We start from the raw sequence: 16,344 nt of genomic DNA, 5'->3' as shown, positions 1-16,344 counted from the left end.
AAACCGCATCTCTACTAAAAATACAAAATTAGCCGGGCATGGTGGTGGGTGCCTGTAGTCCCAGCTACTCGGGAGGCTGAGGCGCGAGAATCGCTTGAACCTGGGAGTCAGGTTGCAGTGAGCTGAGATTGCATCACTGCACTCCAGTCTGGGCGACAAGAGTAAGAGACTGTCTCTCAAAATAAGTAAATAAATAAAGTGATGCCACTACTGTGCATCAGGTTTCAGCTTCATGAGCGTAAACTTTTCTTCATGCCTATGAAGCCCTGTCTGTCAGGCTCTTGACTGTCTTCCTGTTTTATATATACCGTGTGTCAGATTTATAATAAGGGCCAACAAAACTACAAGTTTTGTAGACTTGAATATAGCACTTCTCAGTCTGCTTGAGCCTTCCTAACACAATACCACAGAGGGGGCCAGGTGCGGTGGCTCACGCCCGTAATCCCAGCACTTTGGGAGGCTGAGGCGGGCGGATCACAAGGTCAGGAGATCGAGACCATCCTGGCTAACACAGTGAAACCCCATCTCTACTAAAAATATGAAAAATTTGCCGGGCGTGGTGACGGGCGCCTGTAGTCCCAGCTACTCGGGAGGCTGAGGCAGGAGAATGGCGTGAACCCGGGAGGTGGAGCTTGCAGTGAGCTGAGATTGCGCCACTGCACTCCAGCCTGGGCGACAGAGCGAGACTCCATCTCAAAAAAAAAAAAAAAAAAAAAAAGGCCACAGGGGGTTGCTTAAACAATGGAAATGTACTTTCTTACAGTTCTGGAGGCTGGAGGTCTGAGATGAGGGTGCCAGCATGATTGGTGTCTGGTGAGGGCTCTCTTCCTGGCTTGCTAGTAGCCGCCTTCTTGCTGTATCCTCACATGCTGGGGAGTAAGGAGAACTTACTCTAGGGTGATGTTCTTATAAGGGCACAAATCCCATCAGACCAGGACCCCAGCCAGGACCTCATGTAACACTGATTACCTCCAAAAGACCCCGTCTCCAGATACCATCACACTGGGGGTTTGGGCTCAACATACGAATTGTTGGGGGGACACGGACGTTTCATTCACAGCTGCAATGGATGATCTCACATGCTTCAGACACAACTCAAAATTGTATCTACCTCCCATGCCCCTATTAAACCTGTAACATTGTGAAGCATGAAGACATTGTCAGAGTAAATAAATTCCTTCCGGCTAGGATGGTGTTTTCTAAGCCTCAGAGTGATGACACTTTAAACAGGGAGCTTTGGTTTGTTCAGGTGCATTATTTCTAGAAGTAGTACTTGAGTTCATCAATGAGTAAGAGGGAAGGTTTGATTAGATCAAGGCTGAAAACGCTCTGCAGCCTCTCTTTTATTCCTGATTTCCTAGAAATGCCTTAAATAAAGTACATAAATCTATATGACAAGCAGGGGTCCACTCAGTGGGCTAGAAGTTGAGAAATCCCTGGAAGAAGATAAATAGGATCAGCTGAAGAAGGAAACAGTACCCACAGCACATACAAGAAAGAACTGCCGGGGGCGGCAAGAGCAGCTTCAGAGATCCCCGAGCGCACAGGAGGTACATTCGGGGAACAGGACTGTGGGAGGGACGTCGAGACTGGTCACCCTTTCCTGACCTTGTGTCTAGCAGTGATTGTGTCTCCAGGTGGGAAAAGCAAGAGGGAGCACTTAGTCCGTGAAAACAGGCAGTGTCCTCGGTGGGTGGCAGCACCAACAAGGAGAAATACCCACTCCCAGAGACCAGCCATTGGCTGCCTGACCTGCTCCTCTGCCAGATCACTGGAGGCAGCTGCAGCAAAAACCAGAAGCAAGTAGCATTCTGTTAGGCCAACAGTGACCCTAAAATACAAAGACGAACACCCACCGAGCACCACCAAGTGTCTGAGGAAACCAGCACCATGAAAGAGACACGAAACCCGACAAACAGAAGAACTAAGGCTGGAGGAAACAATAGAGGCGGGGAGGGCGGCTCATGCCTGTAATCCCGACGTCTTGGAAGGTCTAGGTGGGAGGATCGCTTGAGCTCAGGAGTTCAAAACCAGCCTAACATAGCGAGACCCTCATCTCTACAGTTTTTTTAAAAAATCAGCCAGGCATGGTGGTATGCACCTGTAGTCCCAGCTACTTGAGAGGCTAAGGTGGGAGAATCACTTGAGCCCAGGAGTTTGAGGCTACAATGAAATGTGATCGCACCACTGCATTCTAGCCTGGGTGACAGTAAGACTTTGTCTCTTAAATCCTTTATCAAGCCAGATGTGGTGGCATGTGCCTGTAGTCCAACTACTGGGAGGCTAAGGCAGAAGGATCGCTTGAGCCCAGGGGTTTGAGGCTGCGGTGAGCTGTGATTACACCACTGCACTCTAGCCTGGGCAACAGAACGAGACCCTGTCTCTTAGAAGCAGGAGGCTGGGTGCAGTGGCTCACGCCTGTAATCCCAGCACTTTGGGAGGCCGGGGTGGGTGGATTGCCTGAGGTTAGAAGTTCAAGACCAGCTTGGCTAACATGGTGAAACCCCATCTCTACTAAAAATAGAAAAAAATTAGCTGGGTATGGTAGCAGGCACCTGTAATCTCAGCTACTCGGGAGGCTGAGGCAGGAGAATCACTTGAACCCGGGAGGTGGAGGTTGCAATGAGCCTAGATTGCACTAATGCACTCCAGCCTGGGTGATAAGAGCGAAACTCTGTCTCAAAAAAACAAAACAAAATAAAAACAGAAGAAGCAAAAAAACAATAGGAGGAAACTTTTTATAGTAGGGTATTTGTCTGTATTATAAATATCATCAAAGAGATATGATAGGATGTTTCTTATCCATGATACAAAAATGGGGGAGTGTGAAAAAGAACCTTGGAAATGAAAACTAGGAGTGTCTGTCACATCATCACTTGAGCATATGGAGAAGACGTGGCTGAAGAGTGGACGTGTGCTAGAAGAGAGTTTAAGAATTCTTTATTCAGTTTTGCAGAGACCTACAAGAAAACATGCAAGGTGGGTCCAGCAGCCCAAATTTCGTGTAATAGAAGTCTCAGAAGGAGAGAATGGAAAATGGAGGAGAGGAAATATTTCAAAGAAATCTTGGAATATTTTAGAACTAAGAAAAATCCTTAGATTCAAAGGCCCCACCAAATGCCAAGCAGGATAAAAATTGAAAAGACTTATGCACATAGGTGTGTCAAGTGAAATGTTGTAAAACTCATAGATAGAGGAATTCATTAAATTTTCCAGGAAGGAAAGATCAGATTACCTAAGAAGAAATGAGGAGCACAGCAAGCTTGTCAGGGATGCTGGATCAAAGACAGGAGGGGAGCAGTGCCTGCCAAAGCCTAAAGAAACATGATTTAAAACCCCCAATTCTGTCTGTCCTGTCACTCACAAGAGAAGGTGAGGAAAGACATGTTCAGACGCACAAGGGCTTCTCTGATCTCTAGGAATTGTGTAATTGGAGCACGACACCTCAAAATAAGAAATGACTACATAGGATAAAAAAGGAAAGGCATGCAAAGAAACAAGCAAAACTTTTAATGTCAAAGTGAGAAATTTATTGTTTAAAAGATTTTTTTTTTAAGTCCAAATTTATGTCAGTATTTAAGTAGCAAGGGGGAAAGGAAGGAAGGAAGTAACAGCTAAGGTTTTCTAGATGTTGATAGATAAAAATAAGTTTAAATACTAGTCAAAATTTTAAGGGTAATCACTGAAGAGAAATAGGATTTTAAAATTATTAACAAACATTGAATAAAGAAAGTTTGATCAATTCAACACAAAGCTGGAAAGGCCTTTGAAATAGAAAGCACCAAATAAGGGGTCAGGAGTAAGTGCTAACCAATCAGTGCTCACCATAGATTTGATCGGGCTAAATTAATGACAAGACAGACACTTGGGTAGTAATAAAAAAATATAAAATCCAGCTTCGGATTGAGACCCACACCTAGAAGAGAAACAGAAAAAGATAGAGTAGGTGTAGTGGGTCAAATGGTACCACCGCCCCCATTTCTGCTGTTTGACTTTTAAATGATATTTTAAAATATTAAAATTTTCTAATAATGTTAGAACACTCCCTTTTTTTAATGAGTATTTACTTAGTGTATTAGTATTCTAGGGCTGCCATGACAAATGACCACCAACTGGGTGGTTTAAAACAAGAGAAATCTATTCTCGCTCAGTTCAGGAGGCCAGAAGTCTGAGATCCGGGGTGTGGGCAGGATTGCTGCTTAGACTCTGAGGGAGAATCCCTTCCAGCCTCGCTCCTGGCGGCTGCCACCCTCCTGGTCTCCGCAGCTGTGGGCACCTCACTGTGGTCTCTGCCTCCACTGTCTTGTGGCCTTCTCTGCACCTTCTCCTCTCTGTCTCGCAGGACAAGTGTGATTGAACGCAAAGCTTCTGTGTCCTCCTCCTCTGCTTGTCTCTTTGTCACCTGCCAGATAGCATTCTCCAAGAAATGTCAGTGTTTTGTATGTTCTGAATTTTAGGGCAGGTCTTGAGCATCCAGAGGAATTCATGGGAGCCTCATGCCCAGGCCCATTCAGTTCCCTGGGCTTCAGCTGACAGTGGCAGGGGCCTTCACCATGCAAGCTCAGGCCCCAGCCTTGTAGCCCCAGAGATGACAGGACAACTAGTGATCCCTGAGGGTGTCCTGTCTCCCCTCCCACCTGCAGCTGATGGCCTCACCCGGCTTCTCCACCGGCCTCACTTGTTTTCCTCACTTAGAGCCAATAGCAAAGCCCCAGCACTGTCTTTCCTGCGTTAGGCTCTGTTTTCAGGGAACTTGGGCTGCATTAGGCCTCTCGAAGGACCAGACCTGCATTGCTACTGTGTGTGTGTGTGTGTGTGTGTGTGTGTGTGTGTGTGTGTGTGTGTGTGTGTGTGTGTGTGTGTGTGTGTGTGTGTGTGTGTGTGTGTGTGTGTGTGTGTGTGTGTGTGTGTGTGTGTGTGTGTGTGTGTGGTGTGTGTGTGGTTGTGTGTGTGTGTGTGTGTGGTTGTGTGGTGTGTGTGTCTTGTAATTTAGATGGTGCCCCTGTGGGTGTACCCACTTAAACTCTCACCAGATACATATGAGAATTGATTTAGGATTGCTAGACTCACTGATTTTTTTGAGAATAACATTAAAACATGGTGCACAAATTCTAAATGTACAGCTTGAAGAATCTTTATAAATTAATATACTCACATAACTGCAACCCAGAACAAGCCGCAGTTGTAGAATATTACAGGGCACCTTTCTGGTGCCTCATCCTAGGGAATTCACTCCCCAAGGTAACCAGTCCTTAATCACCATAAGTTAGTTTTGCCTTTTTAAAACCTTCTATGAATGGAACTGAAATACTCTTCCGTGTCGTCTTTTGCTCCATATCATGTCTGTGAGATTCGTTCTTGTGAGTGTTCATTCCATCTCATGGCTGTAGAGCCTTCCATCATGTGATCATGCCAGAATGTACTGATCGCTTCTCTTACTGACTGTTTTTAGCTTTTGGAAATAAGGCTGCTGTGGACGTTCGTGTGTTTAAAAAAAATAGGAAATCTCTGGATGGACCGTGAGGGTATGAGGCAGCCCTGGTTTTGGGTACTGAGAGTCTTAGCTGGATGGAGCCTCTCTGAATTTGTAGAAATGGCCTCCTGGCAAATTGATTTCTGAATTCCCTATTCCCTTGCCACCCTTGCCAACACATATTTTGAAACTGGCTGCAAGGCTGTGTTAGAGGTAAACATTTCTATTAATAGGTTCCTGGGACTTCTCATGAGACAGTGCTCAGCTGATTCAGGCCAGGGGCAGCCTGTTGCCTTTGAGATTGTCAGCTGTGCTGCAGCCCTCAGAGTGGGCATGAGCTTTGACTGGATGGGTTTGGTGGCATGGCATGTCAGATAATATGTTTTTGGTATCAGGTATTAGAAAATCCAACAAAATGTATCTTACACAGGGGAGGTTTATCTTCTCACACAGCTGCGTAGCAGTAGGTGGCTCCCAAGTGGCAAGAAGGCGGTCCCTGTGCCCATCTCAGGGTTTCCCATGTGAGATGGCCACTGTGGCTCTGGTCATCACATATGTGTTCAAGGCAGAAAGGAGGAGGAAGAGCAGTGCTGGCTCATGGGCCCCTTTTTACCAGGAAATCAAAAACTTTCCCTCCAGGCCAGATCTGGGTCACAAGGTCATTTCTAGTGCCAAAGGCAGCCAGGAAACTCCCTCTCTAGTGAAGGGGGTGGCAGGGAGCGGGGACCAGCACCACCCGCTCGCTGCGTCCCTGGGAGCGGGGCCAGGTTGTCCAACCGGCAGTGGCCGCCACCTACAAAGTGTTCCTCGCAGACACAGAGTACACCATCTTCCTAAGCTTGGGAAATCTAATATTCCTGTTACTCCTGCCTTTATAATTTCTAATAACCACCTGTAATGGTTTGTTCAATAACCCATTTGTCTGTCTTTTAACTTGTTAAACTGACAGGAGGAATGAATGTGCGTTTCTTTGATGGATAAAATGTTGTATGGATTTGGGAAAATCAGATCGTGCAGTTGTATGGGTGTCTCTGGTATTATTTTTGCTGTGTCCATACCAGTAAAGTCGTGACACTAAGTGTATTTCTGTCTTTGAAAAATGAGTTTGAGTGACACTCCTAACCAGTGCTTCCTTTCTAATGTTCTTCAGGGAATTCAGTTTCTAATAGAAAATGACCTGCTACAGAGTTCCCCAGAAGACGTCGCCCAGTTCCTTTATAAAGGAGAAGGCCTAAATAAGACCGTCATTGGGGACTACCTGGGTGAAAGGTGAGTTAGAGGAGGATGCAAAGCCCTACCTGGGGCCACTCAGCACTGCAGCTTGACCTAGGCTTACGCTCCACTTTCGGGGCCATCACAGCCTAAAGGCATGATATAGCCACGGGTTGTGGGCTTCCACATGCCCGTCTCAATACCAAGTGAGCCCAGTGCAACCGGTTCCTCTCCCGTGTCCATGGGAGGAGAGAGGCATTACCGTATCCTGGGATCCTGGGACTCCTCTGGAATCCTGTTTTTCCGGGAGCTGTGACAGAACTGACAGTACTGCTGCCCCTTTCTCCTTAGCTTGGAAAGCATCTTAATCGCCTTCTGTTTTGCCCAGAAATACGCCAGATTTCTCAGTGGTTTTCTTTCTCCTGTTACTTGCAGTATGAATAAAGGTGGAAGGCGAATTTTTTTAATGGAAAGCAGCAGGTCAGATTTACTTTCTGACTGCGACTGGCTTAGCAGAGGTTAGGGCAGGACTGCCGAGGCAGCACATGCCCTGAGTATGCCAAACAGACTTTTGTCAAAGACCAGAAGAAAGTGTTTTTAAACAAAAGCCCATAGTTCCTAAAGTTGAGTGGTTTTGGTTTTTAGCTTTTTAAAAAAATATATTTGATCGAAAGTGGAAAGTGGAATACTTCCCAACTCATTCTCTGAGGCCAGCACTACCTGATACCCAAACCAAAGACACCGCTAGAAAATGGCAGACCTTATCCTTATGACTGTAATATACGGTCAGCAATATGTAAAAAGGATTCTGCACCAAGGGGGACTTACCGCATGCATGCAACGTTAGTTCAACATATAAGTCAATTAAAGTAATGTATCATTCACATAAAGGACAAAACCCACATGATCTTCTCAACAAATATAGGAAAAGCATTTGACAGAACTCAAAACTCCTTCACGATAAAAACACTTAAAAAGCTAAGACAGGCAGGGAACTTCCTCAACATGATGGAGAGTACCTATAAAAAACCCCACTTTAACATCATACTTAATGATGGAAGACTGCTTTCCCCCTAAGATCAAGAACAAGACAAGGATGTCTGCCCTTAGCCCTGCTGTTTAGCCCGGTGCTGGCACGTCTTGCCAGGGCAGTTAGACAAGAAAATAAAGACATCCAAATTGGAAAGGAAGAAATTAAATTCTATTTGCAGATGATACAATCATATATATAGAAAATCCTAAGGAATCATTAAAAACTATTAGAAGTAATACATTCAGTAAGGTTGCATGATGTACAATTAATATACAAAACTCAGTTGGCCAGGCGTGGAGGCTCACGCCTGTAATCCCAGCACTTTGGGAAGCCGAGGCGGGCAGATCACAAGGTCAGCAGATTGAGACCATCATGGCTAACACAGTGAAACCTCGTCTCTACTAAGAACACAAAAAATTGGCTGGGTGTGGTGGCGGGTGCCTGTATTCTCAGCTATGCGAGAGGCTGAGGCAGGAGAATGACGTGAACCTGGGAGGCAGAGCTTGCAGTGAGCCAAGATGGCACCACTGCACTCCAGCCTGGGTGACAGAGTGAGACTCTGGCTCAAAAAAAAAAAAAAAAAAAAAAAAAAAAACCTCAATTGTATTTCTATCCAATAGCAATGAGTAAACTGAAAAAGATATTAAGTAAACAGCTCCATTTATAATAGCATTGAAAGGAATAAGATACTTAGGATAAATTTAACAAAAAGCAACATTTTTACTCCAAAACCCACAAAATATTGTTGAAAAAAATGAAAAGACCTAAATAAATGGAAAAGCATCCCATATTCATGGATTGGAGAGCTTACTATTGCTAAGATGCCAATATTCCAACACTGATCTACAGATTTATTGTACTTCTTATTGAAATCCCAGCTGACTTTTTTGCAGAAGTTGCACATCCTAAAATTACTATGGAAAATTCAAGGGACCCAAAATAACCACAGCAGTCTAAAAAAGAACAAAGTTGCAGAACTCACATTTCCTGATTACAAAATAAAGTGGCCAGGCACGGTGGCTCACTCTGTAATCCCAGCACTTTGGGAGGCTGAGGCGGGTAGATCACCTGAGGTCAGGAGTTCAAGACCAGCCTGGCCAGCATGGTGAAACCCCCATCTCTACAAAAATACAAAAATTAGCCAGACATGATGGCAGGTGCCTATAATCCCAGCCACTCAGGAGGCTGAGGCAGGAGAATTGCTTGAACCCAGGAGGCAGAGGTTGCAGTTTGTCAAAATCATGCTGTTGGACTCCAGCCTGGGTAACAGAGTGAGACTCTGTCTCAAAAAAAAAAAAAAAAAAAAAGACTAAAGTGTATAATCAAGACATTGTAAGACTGGCATAAGGATACACATATATAAATGATGGAATAGCATTCAGAATCCAGAAATAAACCCTCACATTAATGTCAAATAATTTTTCAACCAGGTACCAAGACAATTTCAGTGGGGGAAAGAATAGCCTTTTCAACAAATGGTGCTGGGTAAAAGTAGGTAGACTCTACTTCATCAGAATACTGTGCTTCAGAAGATATCAAGAAAGTGAAGGCTGGCTGGGCATGGTGGTTTTTACAGCTAATCACCAGTTACAGATTCCTTGGTTCCTTCCCCACTCCCACTGCTTCACTTGACTAGCCTGAAAAAAAGGTAAAAAGACAACCCACAGGCCATCCTGGGTAACATAGTGAGCCCTGCCTCTACAAAAAATACAAGTAAATCAGTATGACTTGCAAATATCTTCGTATATTTGTCTTTATATAATCTAGATAGAAGTCCTTAGCAGATTATAAGGACCAATTATCACACTGATTCAGTCCTTGTAATCTCCTAAGGACTTCTATCTAGATATATAAAGAACTCTTCCAAATAAGAGTAAAAATAACAAAAATTACTTAGTTATAAACTGGCAAAGGATCTGAATAGACATTATACAAGTGGCCAATAAGCACAGGAAAAAATGCTCAATTGATCATCAAGGAGATGCAGATTGAAACCACAAGGAGAGGCTGGGCACGGTGGCTCACACCTGTAATCCCAGCACTTTGGGAGGCCGAGGCAGGTGGATCACGAGGTTAGGAGATCGAGACAATCCTGACTAACACGGTGAAACCCCATCTCTACTAAAAATTAGCCGGGCATGGTGGCGGGTGCCTGTAGTCCCAGCTACTCGGGAGGCTGAGGCAGGAGAATGGCGTGAACCTGGGAGGCGGAGCTTGCAGTGAGCCAAGATTGTGCCACTGCAGTCCAGCCTGGGTGACAGAGCGAGACTCTGTCTCAAAAAAGAAAACAAAAAAAAACCATAAGGAGATACCATTTCACACTCATTAGGCTGGCTGTAATAAAAAAGACCCATAACAAATGCCAGCAAGGCTGCAGGGAAGTCAAACCCTTATTCATTGCTGATAAGATATAAAATGATGCAGGTGGGCGTGGTGGCTCACACCTGTAATCCCAGCACTTTGGGAGGCTGAGGTGGGTGGATCACCTGAGGTCGGGAGTTCGAGACCAGCCTGACCAACATGGAGAAACCCCATCTCTACTAAAAATACAAAAGTTAGCCGGGCGTGGTGGTGCATGCCTGTAATCGCAGCTACTTAGGAGGCTGAGGCAGGAGAATCGCTTCGAACCCAGGAGGCAGAGATTTCGGTGAGTTGACATCATGCCATTGCATTCCAGCCTGGGCCACAAGAGTGAAATTCTGGCTCGAAAAAAAAAAAAAGGATATAAAATGATACTTTGGAAATCTGTCTGGCAGTTCCTCAAAATGTAAAACATAGACTTTAACATGGAACCCAGTAATTCCACTCTTAGGTATTTACTCAATAGAAATAAAAATGTGGCCAGGTGTGGTTGCTCATGCCTGTAATCCCAGCGCTTTGGGAGGCCCAGGGAGGTGTGGGAGGACCACTTGAGCCCAGGAGTTCCAGACCAGCCTGGGTAACATAGTGAGAAAAAAACAAATGTTTTAAAGTATGGCCGTGCAAAAACTTGTGCATGAATGTTCATAGCTACATTATTAATAAACCGTATCTTTTAAAATGATTGGGATAATGTACATTAGGTTTGAAACTTACTTCTTTTTTTCCCAGGGATGAATTTAATATTAAAGTTCTTCAAGCCTTTGTTGAACTCCATGAGTTTGCTGATCTCAACCTTGTACAAGCCTTAAGGTAAGTATGATCATTTGCTGGGTGTAGAGTGGATAGGGAAGGCCAGAGGACCGCTGCCTGGGCAGCAGTGGCGGTGAATTGACTCTAGGTAACTTGGTGCCACACAAGTCTCACAGATGCTGGCTCCTGTTCCGGATGATCCAGCTAATGCTGTGTGACATTGAGCAGCCCTAGACAGGAATTGGGGCACACGCTTAAGATAAGGGCCGCGCTTTCCTCACTGTGGCCGCTGGTGCTCCTTCCATTCCGTTTCCTTTTATTTGTAATGCTGTTCAGCGGTAGTTGAGTGCCTTCTACCCAAGCTCTGTATGGCGTGGCGTTGGTGCTCCATGGGGTTACTTCCTTCCAGATTTGACCCAAAGCACCAAACGTGTGGATACCTGAGTGTGCGGGAGAGGATGTAGGCTTCTCGCCATTTTGGTGTCCGGGACACACTCCCTGGATGCCCCCTTGAGCTGCCCTTCCTGCACGTTTTCTTCCTCCTGCTTTGCAAGCAGGAAGTTGTCTCGATTCCTTCCTTGGTGCCCCGGCTGAGTCGCGTGGGCTCTTCATCTGTTCTGGGCCTTGATCCTGAGCCAGCACTCAGCAGCATCCGGGAGAGAGGAGGCAGGGCCTCTGGTGGGAGCCGCCTCAGCCGGCCCTCGGACTGAGAAATCAGGCTGCACCTCGTCATCTTCTCAAGTCTTCTGCTTCATACCTTGTTCTTGTTTACATGGACTGTTTCCTCATGGCCTTACCTCAACTGCAGACTGCAATGTTGGCAGCGTTTTTGTGGGACCCTCGTGATGTGCTCACAGCGCAGCCTGGGGCCGAACAGTGCGCTGAGAGTTAGCAACATATAAGAATCCTGCAGCCGCAGTTCAGGCTTATCAGATTCCGTTTCTGGAAGCTGTACATCCAGAGAAGGGTGCAGGCCTGGTGAGTCTGGGAGGGGTGTGTGGCACGGTCCTTGCAGCTGTGAGTCCATTTCTTTCAGTCCGTCAGTCTCTGGCCAGAGCCGGAGAGGTTCCTATTAACTCCCACAGCCGTGGGAGCCTGATGGAGGTACAGGGTGGGCAGGAATGCAGGCAGGTCCTGTGGCCTGAGGAGCTGCTCTGAGGATGTTAGCTTTTGTCCTGAGGGCCATGGCAAGCCTGTGTGGGGCAGAGGCATGCGGGCTGGCTCGACTCATCACTGCTGTGGGATGGGCAGGGGGCCACGGTAGCGGGCAGGTGCATGCTCTGCTGGTGAATGTGGGGCAGAGAGGGAGTGAGGGGTGGAGGGGGGTGGTCGTATTGAGTCTGAAGGCTGCTGGTGCAGGCCTGGCGGAGAAGGAGGGGCCTGGTAGAGAGTGGGGCCAGACGTGGCTGGAATCTCGGGAAGAGAGAGCAGAGGAAGGACCCTGGGAAGCTGCCCTGTGTGAGGGACGTGCAGAGGAAGAAGAGCCCCGCGGGGCCAGGCTGCATCCTCCCCCGATGGTTGGTGGGATCAGTATTTTAAAAAGCCCAGAGACTTAATTGGAGCGTCGAGGTCTAACTCGGTTCTGATCCTTGTGCTAAATCCACGGCAGCATCAGACATTGCTGAATAGCTGGTGCGGGAGGCTGCAGCTGGCCATGGGGACTGCAGCCCCTGCCTCCGGGGCTCACAAGTGGGCAGCCAGACGGTGGCTAAGGCAGAGAGGTAGCAGGGGCGGTGCCACGCCACCGAGGAAAGCAAGGAAGGGAGGCAGTGAGCGGTGGGGGGGGTGGTGAGGGGTGTGGGTTGTTGGGCTGGAGGTTGCAATTACAGGCAGGGCAGCCAGGGAGACCTCAGCCAGAGGGGATGCCTGAGGGTGGGAGTGTCTGCTGGGCCTGGTCTCTGAGGCAGGCGTGTGTTTTCCCAGCAAGGCAGCAGCAGCTTCTGAACGCAGCGCCCAGTGCTGTAGGTGGGGCTTTGGACACCGTCCTGTGGACTATGGCTCTGCCTTATGTGTGGGAGTTCTGAAAGGAGGACATGGTCTTGTTGATGCTGTGAGGACCGGCTGGTGGCAGCTCGGGACAGGCAGGGCTCTGGTGATCACCTGGCAGCAGCAGGAGATGGTGGCAATGGGGACAGAGAAGTGCCAGGATCCTGGATATTTACTTTTTTAAGCAGAGACAACCAGCCTCGCTGCTGAATCGGTTGTAGTTACAAAAAGATGAGCCATCAGTAAGTGTGTCTCGAGTTATGGAACGGAAGGAGACTGTCCTGGGTCTTCTCCTTTCTGTCTCTGTACCCCCAAGCCCCTGGCAGAGCTGTACGCCAGGCTCGGGAGGAAAACGTCCTTCCTGAGCTGGGCAGAAGCCGCCCTTGGCCGTGAGGCCGTGTTGGTTCTGATGCGGCCGCCCACGGCTTTGGTGTCTCCACAGGCAGTTCTTATGGAGCTTCAGGCTGCCCGGGGAGGCGCAGAAGATTGATCGCATGATGGAGGCTTTCGCTTCTCGCTACTGCCTGTGCAACCCCGGGGTCTTCCAGTCCACAGGTCAGTGCAGAGCCCACAGCCTGGCCCCTCGCCAGACACAGCCTCCGGCTCTGGAGGGGGCGGCCCCTGTGGGCACAGCCCAGCGTGTGTTCCTGGGGACCTGCCTTCCCTGAGCAAGGACGACCTGTGGGCCGGGCACCTCTTGCAGGCGGGACCCCAGCACGTGGGGTCCCACTGTCCACTGGAGGTTCTGGCTGAGCCCAGCACCCCGGACTCGTTGCAGACACGTGCTACGTGCTGTCATTCGCCATCATCATGCTCAACACCAGCCTCCACAACCACAACGTGCGCGACAAACCCACGGCAGAACGGTTCATCGCCATGAACCGCGGCATCAACGAGGGCGGGGACCTCCCTGAGGAGCTGCTGAGGGTGAGCTCCCCGGCCCACGGCCGCTGCTGTCTGCAGGATCTCTTCGCTGTGAGCGGCCGCAGCGCCCGTGACTCTAGACACGCCTCCCAAGCCTTGCTCCTCCCAAGCCTGGTCCCACTGAGCTTTCTGCCCGGCCAGCCATTTTCCTCTGTTTGAGTCTCTGAACTGGCTGCTGTTTTTCCCTCCTTGCAGAATTTGTATGAGAGCATTAAGAACGAGCCATTTAAGATCCCGGAGGACGACGGGAACGACCTGACCCACACCTTCTTCAACCCCGACCGCGAGGGCTGGCTCCTGAAGCTGGGTGAGCCGCCGGCCCAGCGGGACCCGGGCGTGACCCCTCTGCCCATGGCAGCAGCCCCTCGGGTTCCTCCCAAGCTCGTCGTAGGAATGCCCCCCACCGCAGGCAGAGACGTTAAAAAGAAAGGCGGTTAAGCCAGAGCCCGCTCTCGGTAGCTGCACGGCCACGGCTGCTTCTCTGAGCCGGGGCATCAGAGCCATCTCCGCGGCAGAGAGTAACGCCCAGGCTGCACGGCCCGTCCCAGAAAACTGCTGAGTTAGCATCCAGAGCCAGCCAGGGCAGCTTCCTGCACGAGAAGCAAGCGCATTATCTCCACAGAACCTGTGTGCCTCTCTCGGTTTGGTGTGGCTGTGATTTTTGACGCGTGGTTTAAATGTGCCTTCTTGTTGTTTTCCTTCTGCCTGTGGCTCCCACCTTTCTGTTCTGTGACGGGCTGTCCCTGCTTGTCCTGCTTTAGGAGGTAGGTACCCAGTGGCTTCCCGCTCCCTCAGCAGCTCATTCCTCTCGGTCTCCCCACGTTGGTCTGTGTGAGCTCCGCTGTGTGGCTGCCATTCATCCGATCCATGTGTGGACTTGCTGGGGCTGCGCCTTGCGCGGTGCGGTGAATGCTACACCCACCCCCGGGGGCGGGGCTGAGAGTGGCTGGGACCTGGAGCACATGGGGATGCTGTGTGGGAACCAGCTTGCCCTCCACCCTGTGTCTCTAGGGGTCTGCAGCAGTAGAGAAGCAGACAGCTAGCCCTGTCCCTGCGGCGTCACCCTCCACCCCATACTAACCCAGCAGTGCATGGAGAGATTTCGGGAGCGCTCTAAAGGCCTTTGGAGCAATTTAGGGCACTTACGGGCAGTTTTAGAGATACTGAGGGGTTTTTTTGCCTGCGGGGTGGGGATGGTTGCCTTATGGCCACAGTGAAGTGGGCGAGATGCAGTGGCTGGGTTCACGCAAGCCTTTCTGAGAGCAGGCGGCCACCAGGCAGCACGTGAGACCTGGAGTGGAGCATCCTGGTGATTTTTTAAAAATTTTATCAGCCGGGTGCAGTGGCTCATGTGTGTAATCCTAATGCTTTGGGAGGCTGAGGCGGGAGGATTGCTTAGGCCAGGAGCTTCAGACCACCTGGGCAATATAGTGAAACCCCATCTTTACAAAAAAGTAAAAAATTAGCCTAGCATGATGGTGTGTGCCTGTAGTCCCAGCTACTAGGGAGGCTGAGGCAGGAGGATCGCCTGAGCCCGGGAGGTTGAGGCTCCAATGAGCCATGACTGTGCCACTGCACTTCCACCTCGGTGACAGAGTGAGACCTTGTCTCAAAAAAATAAAAATTATCAAGGAAGGATGAGACACGGTGTGACAGGCACAGGCCTCCTCAGCTGGCGGAAAGGGTGTGAGTCCCACAGGTCTGCCGTTCCCATTAGGGTCTTCGACCTTGGCCATTGCTCTTTGACTTTTTTCTGGCTATACCGAGGTTTAGGGGAGTTCTAGATATTTGCCTGAAAACCTAGCACCATGGTCTTGGGCTCAGGTGCCTGAGAGACCCGATTCAAATCACATTGTGCGAGTGTTCTAGAGTGAGGGCGGGGGGAATGTAACTGTAAATGCCAGCAGGCACTCTGGGGCCGTGATAAGTGGGATGTTCGTTTGATTAGATGCCTCCCTTCTGGTTCCTGCATTGCCCACCAGTTTCCCCTCGAGGGACAGTGATGCCGTCAGCCTGCCTGGCAGCTAATGTGGCCCCTGGCACCAGGGAAAGGTCGGCTCTAGAGACGTAAGTGCGTGAATGAAATGAAGGCACAGCAGAGCTCGTGTTATCTAACCTGTTTTCTGGTTGGGCAGATAAACAGGCCACGAAATGAGTGCACACAGTGCTCACGGGAACCAAGAGCTGGCTGGGCGCCGGGTGCCAAGCGCAGGGGCCCTGGAGGGGCTGGTGCAGCTGGCGTGGCCTCAGTGTGGTGGGCGGCCCGGTGAGCTCTGCTGCTCTAGGGGCTGGTTTCCTTGTCCTCTCCCAGCCAGGCACCCTGTATGTCCGCTGTGTTCTCAGAAACAAAGTTCAAGACCAAAGGCTGGCGAGCCAGGGCCCTGGCTGGAGGCAGACGAGACGGGTGCAGGATCTAGAATGTGCTTCCAGGCGTGTGCTCAGCAGGGAGTGCGGCCTGGCTTGGTTACATTCTTATCATAGATTTGCTTTTAGAACAGGTGGTCTTAAAAAGGCCTGGATGCTTTGCCAGAGCGTAGGAGCCCTGCTGTGTACACAGGCGTGGCTTATGATTGTTGGTGACTTAAGACTTTGAGTCTTGAATCCA

The 16,344-nt window shown here is 49.2% G+C and overlaps 1 protein-coding gene across 2 annotated transcripts in view; it reads left to right on the top strand.

The window, feature by feature from the left end:
- CYTH3 (cytohesin 3) overlaps positions 1–16,344 on the top strand; it is a 106,395-nt gene that overhangs the window by 83,590 nt on the left and 6,461 nt on the right. For both annotated transcript variants that reach the window (XM_024250032.3, XM_054560157.2), the window contains exons 5-9: positions 6,624–6,742; positions 10,809–10,889; positions 13,258–13,370; positions 13,594–13,742; positions 13,935–14,046. In XM_024250032.3, the coding sequence (XP_024105800.1) occupies positions 6,624–6,742; positions 10,809–10,889; positions 13,258–13,370; positions 13,594–13,742; positions 13,935–14,046 (574 nt within the window). The remainder of the gene's footprint in view (positions 1–6,623; positions 6,743–10,808; positions 10,890–13,257; positions 13,371–13,593; positions 13,743–13,934; positions 14,047–16,344) is intronic.

The sequence above is a fragment of the Pongo abelii genome, chromosome 6, assembly GCF_028885655.2.
Source record: "Pongo abelii isolate AG06213 chromosome 6, NHGRI_mPonAbe1-v2.0_pri, whole genome shotgun sequence".
Classification (NCBI taxonomy): Eukaryota; Metazoa; Chordata; class Mammalia; order Primates; family Hominidae; genus Pongo; species Pongo abelii.
Note: the sequence above shows the minus strand (reverse complement) of the source record. Positions and strands in the feature narration are given on the sequence as shown.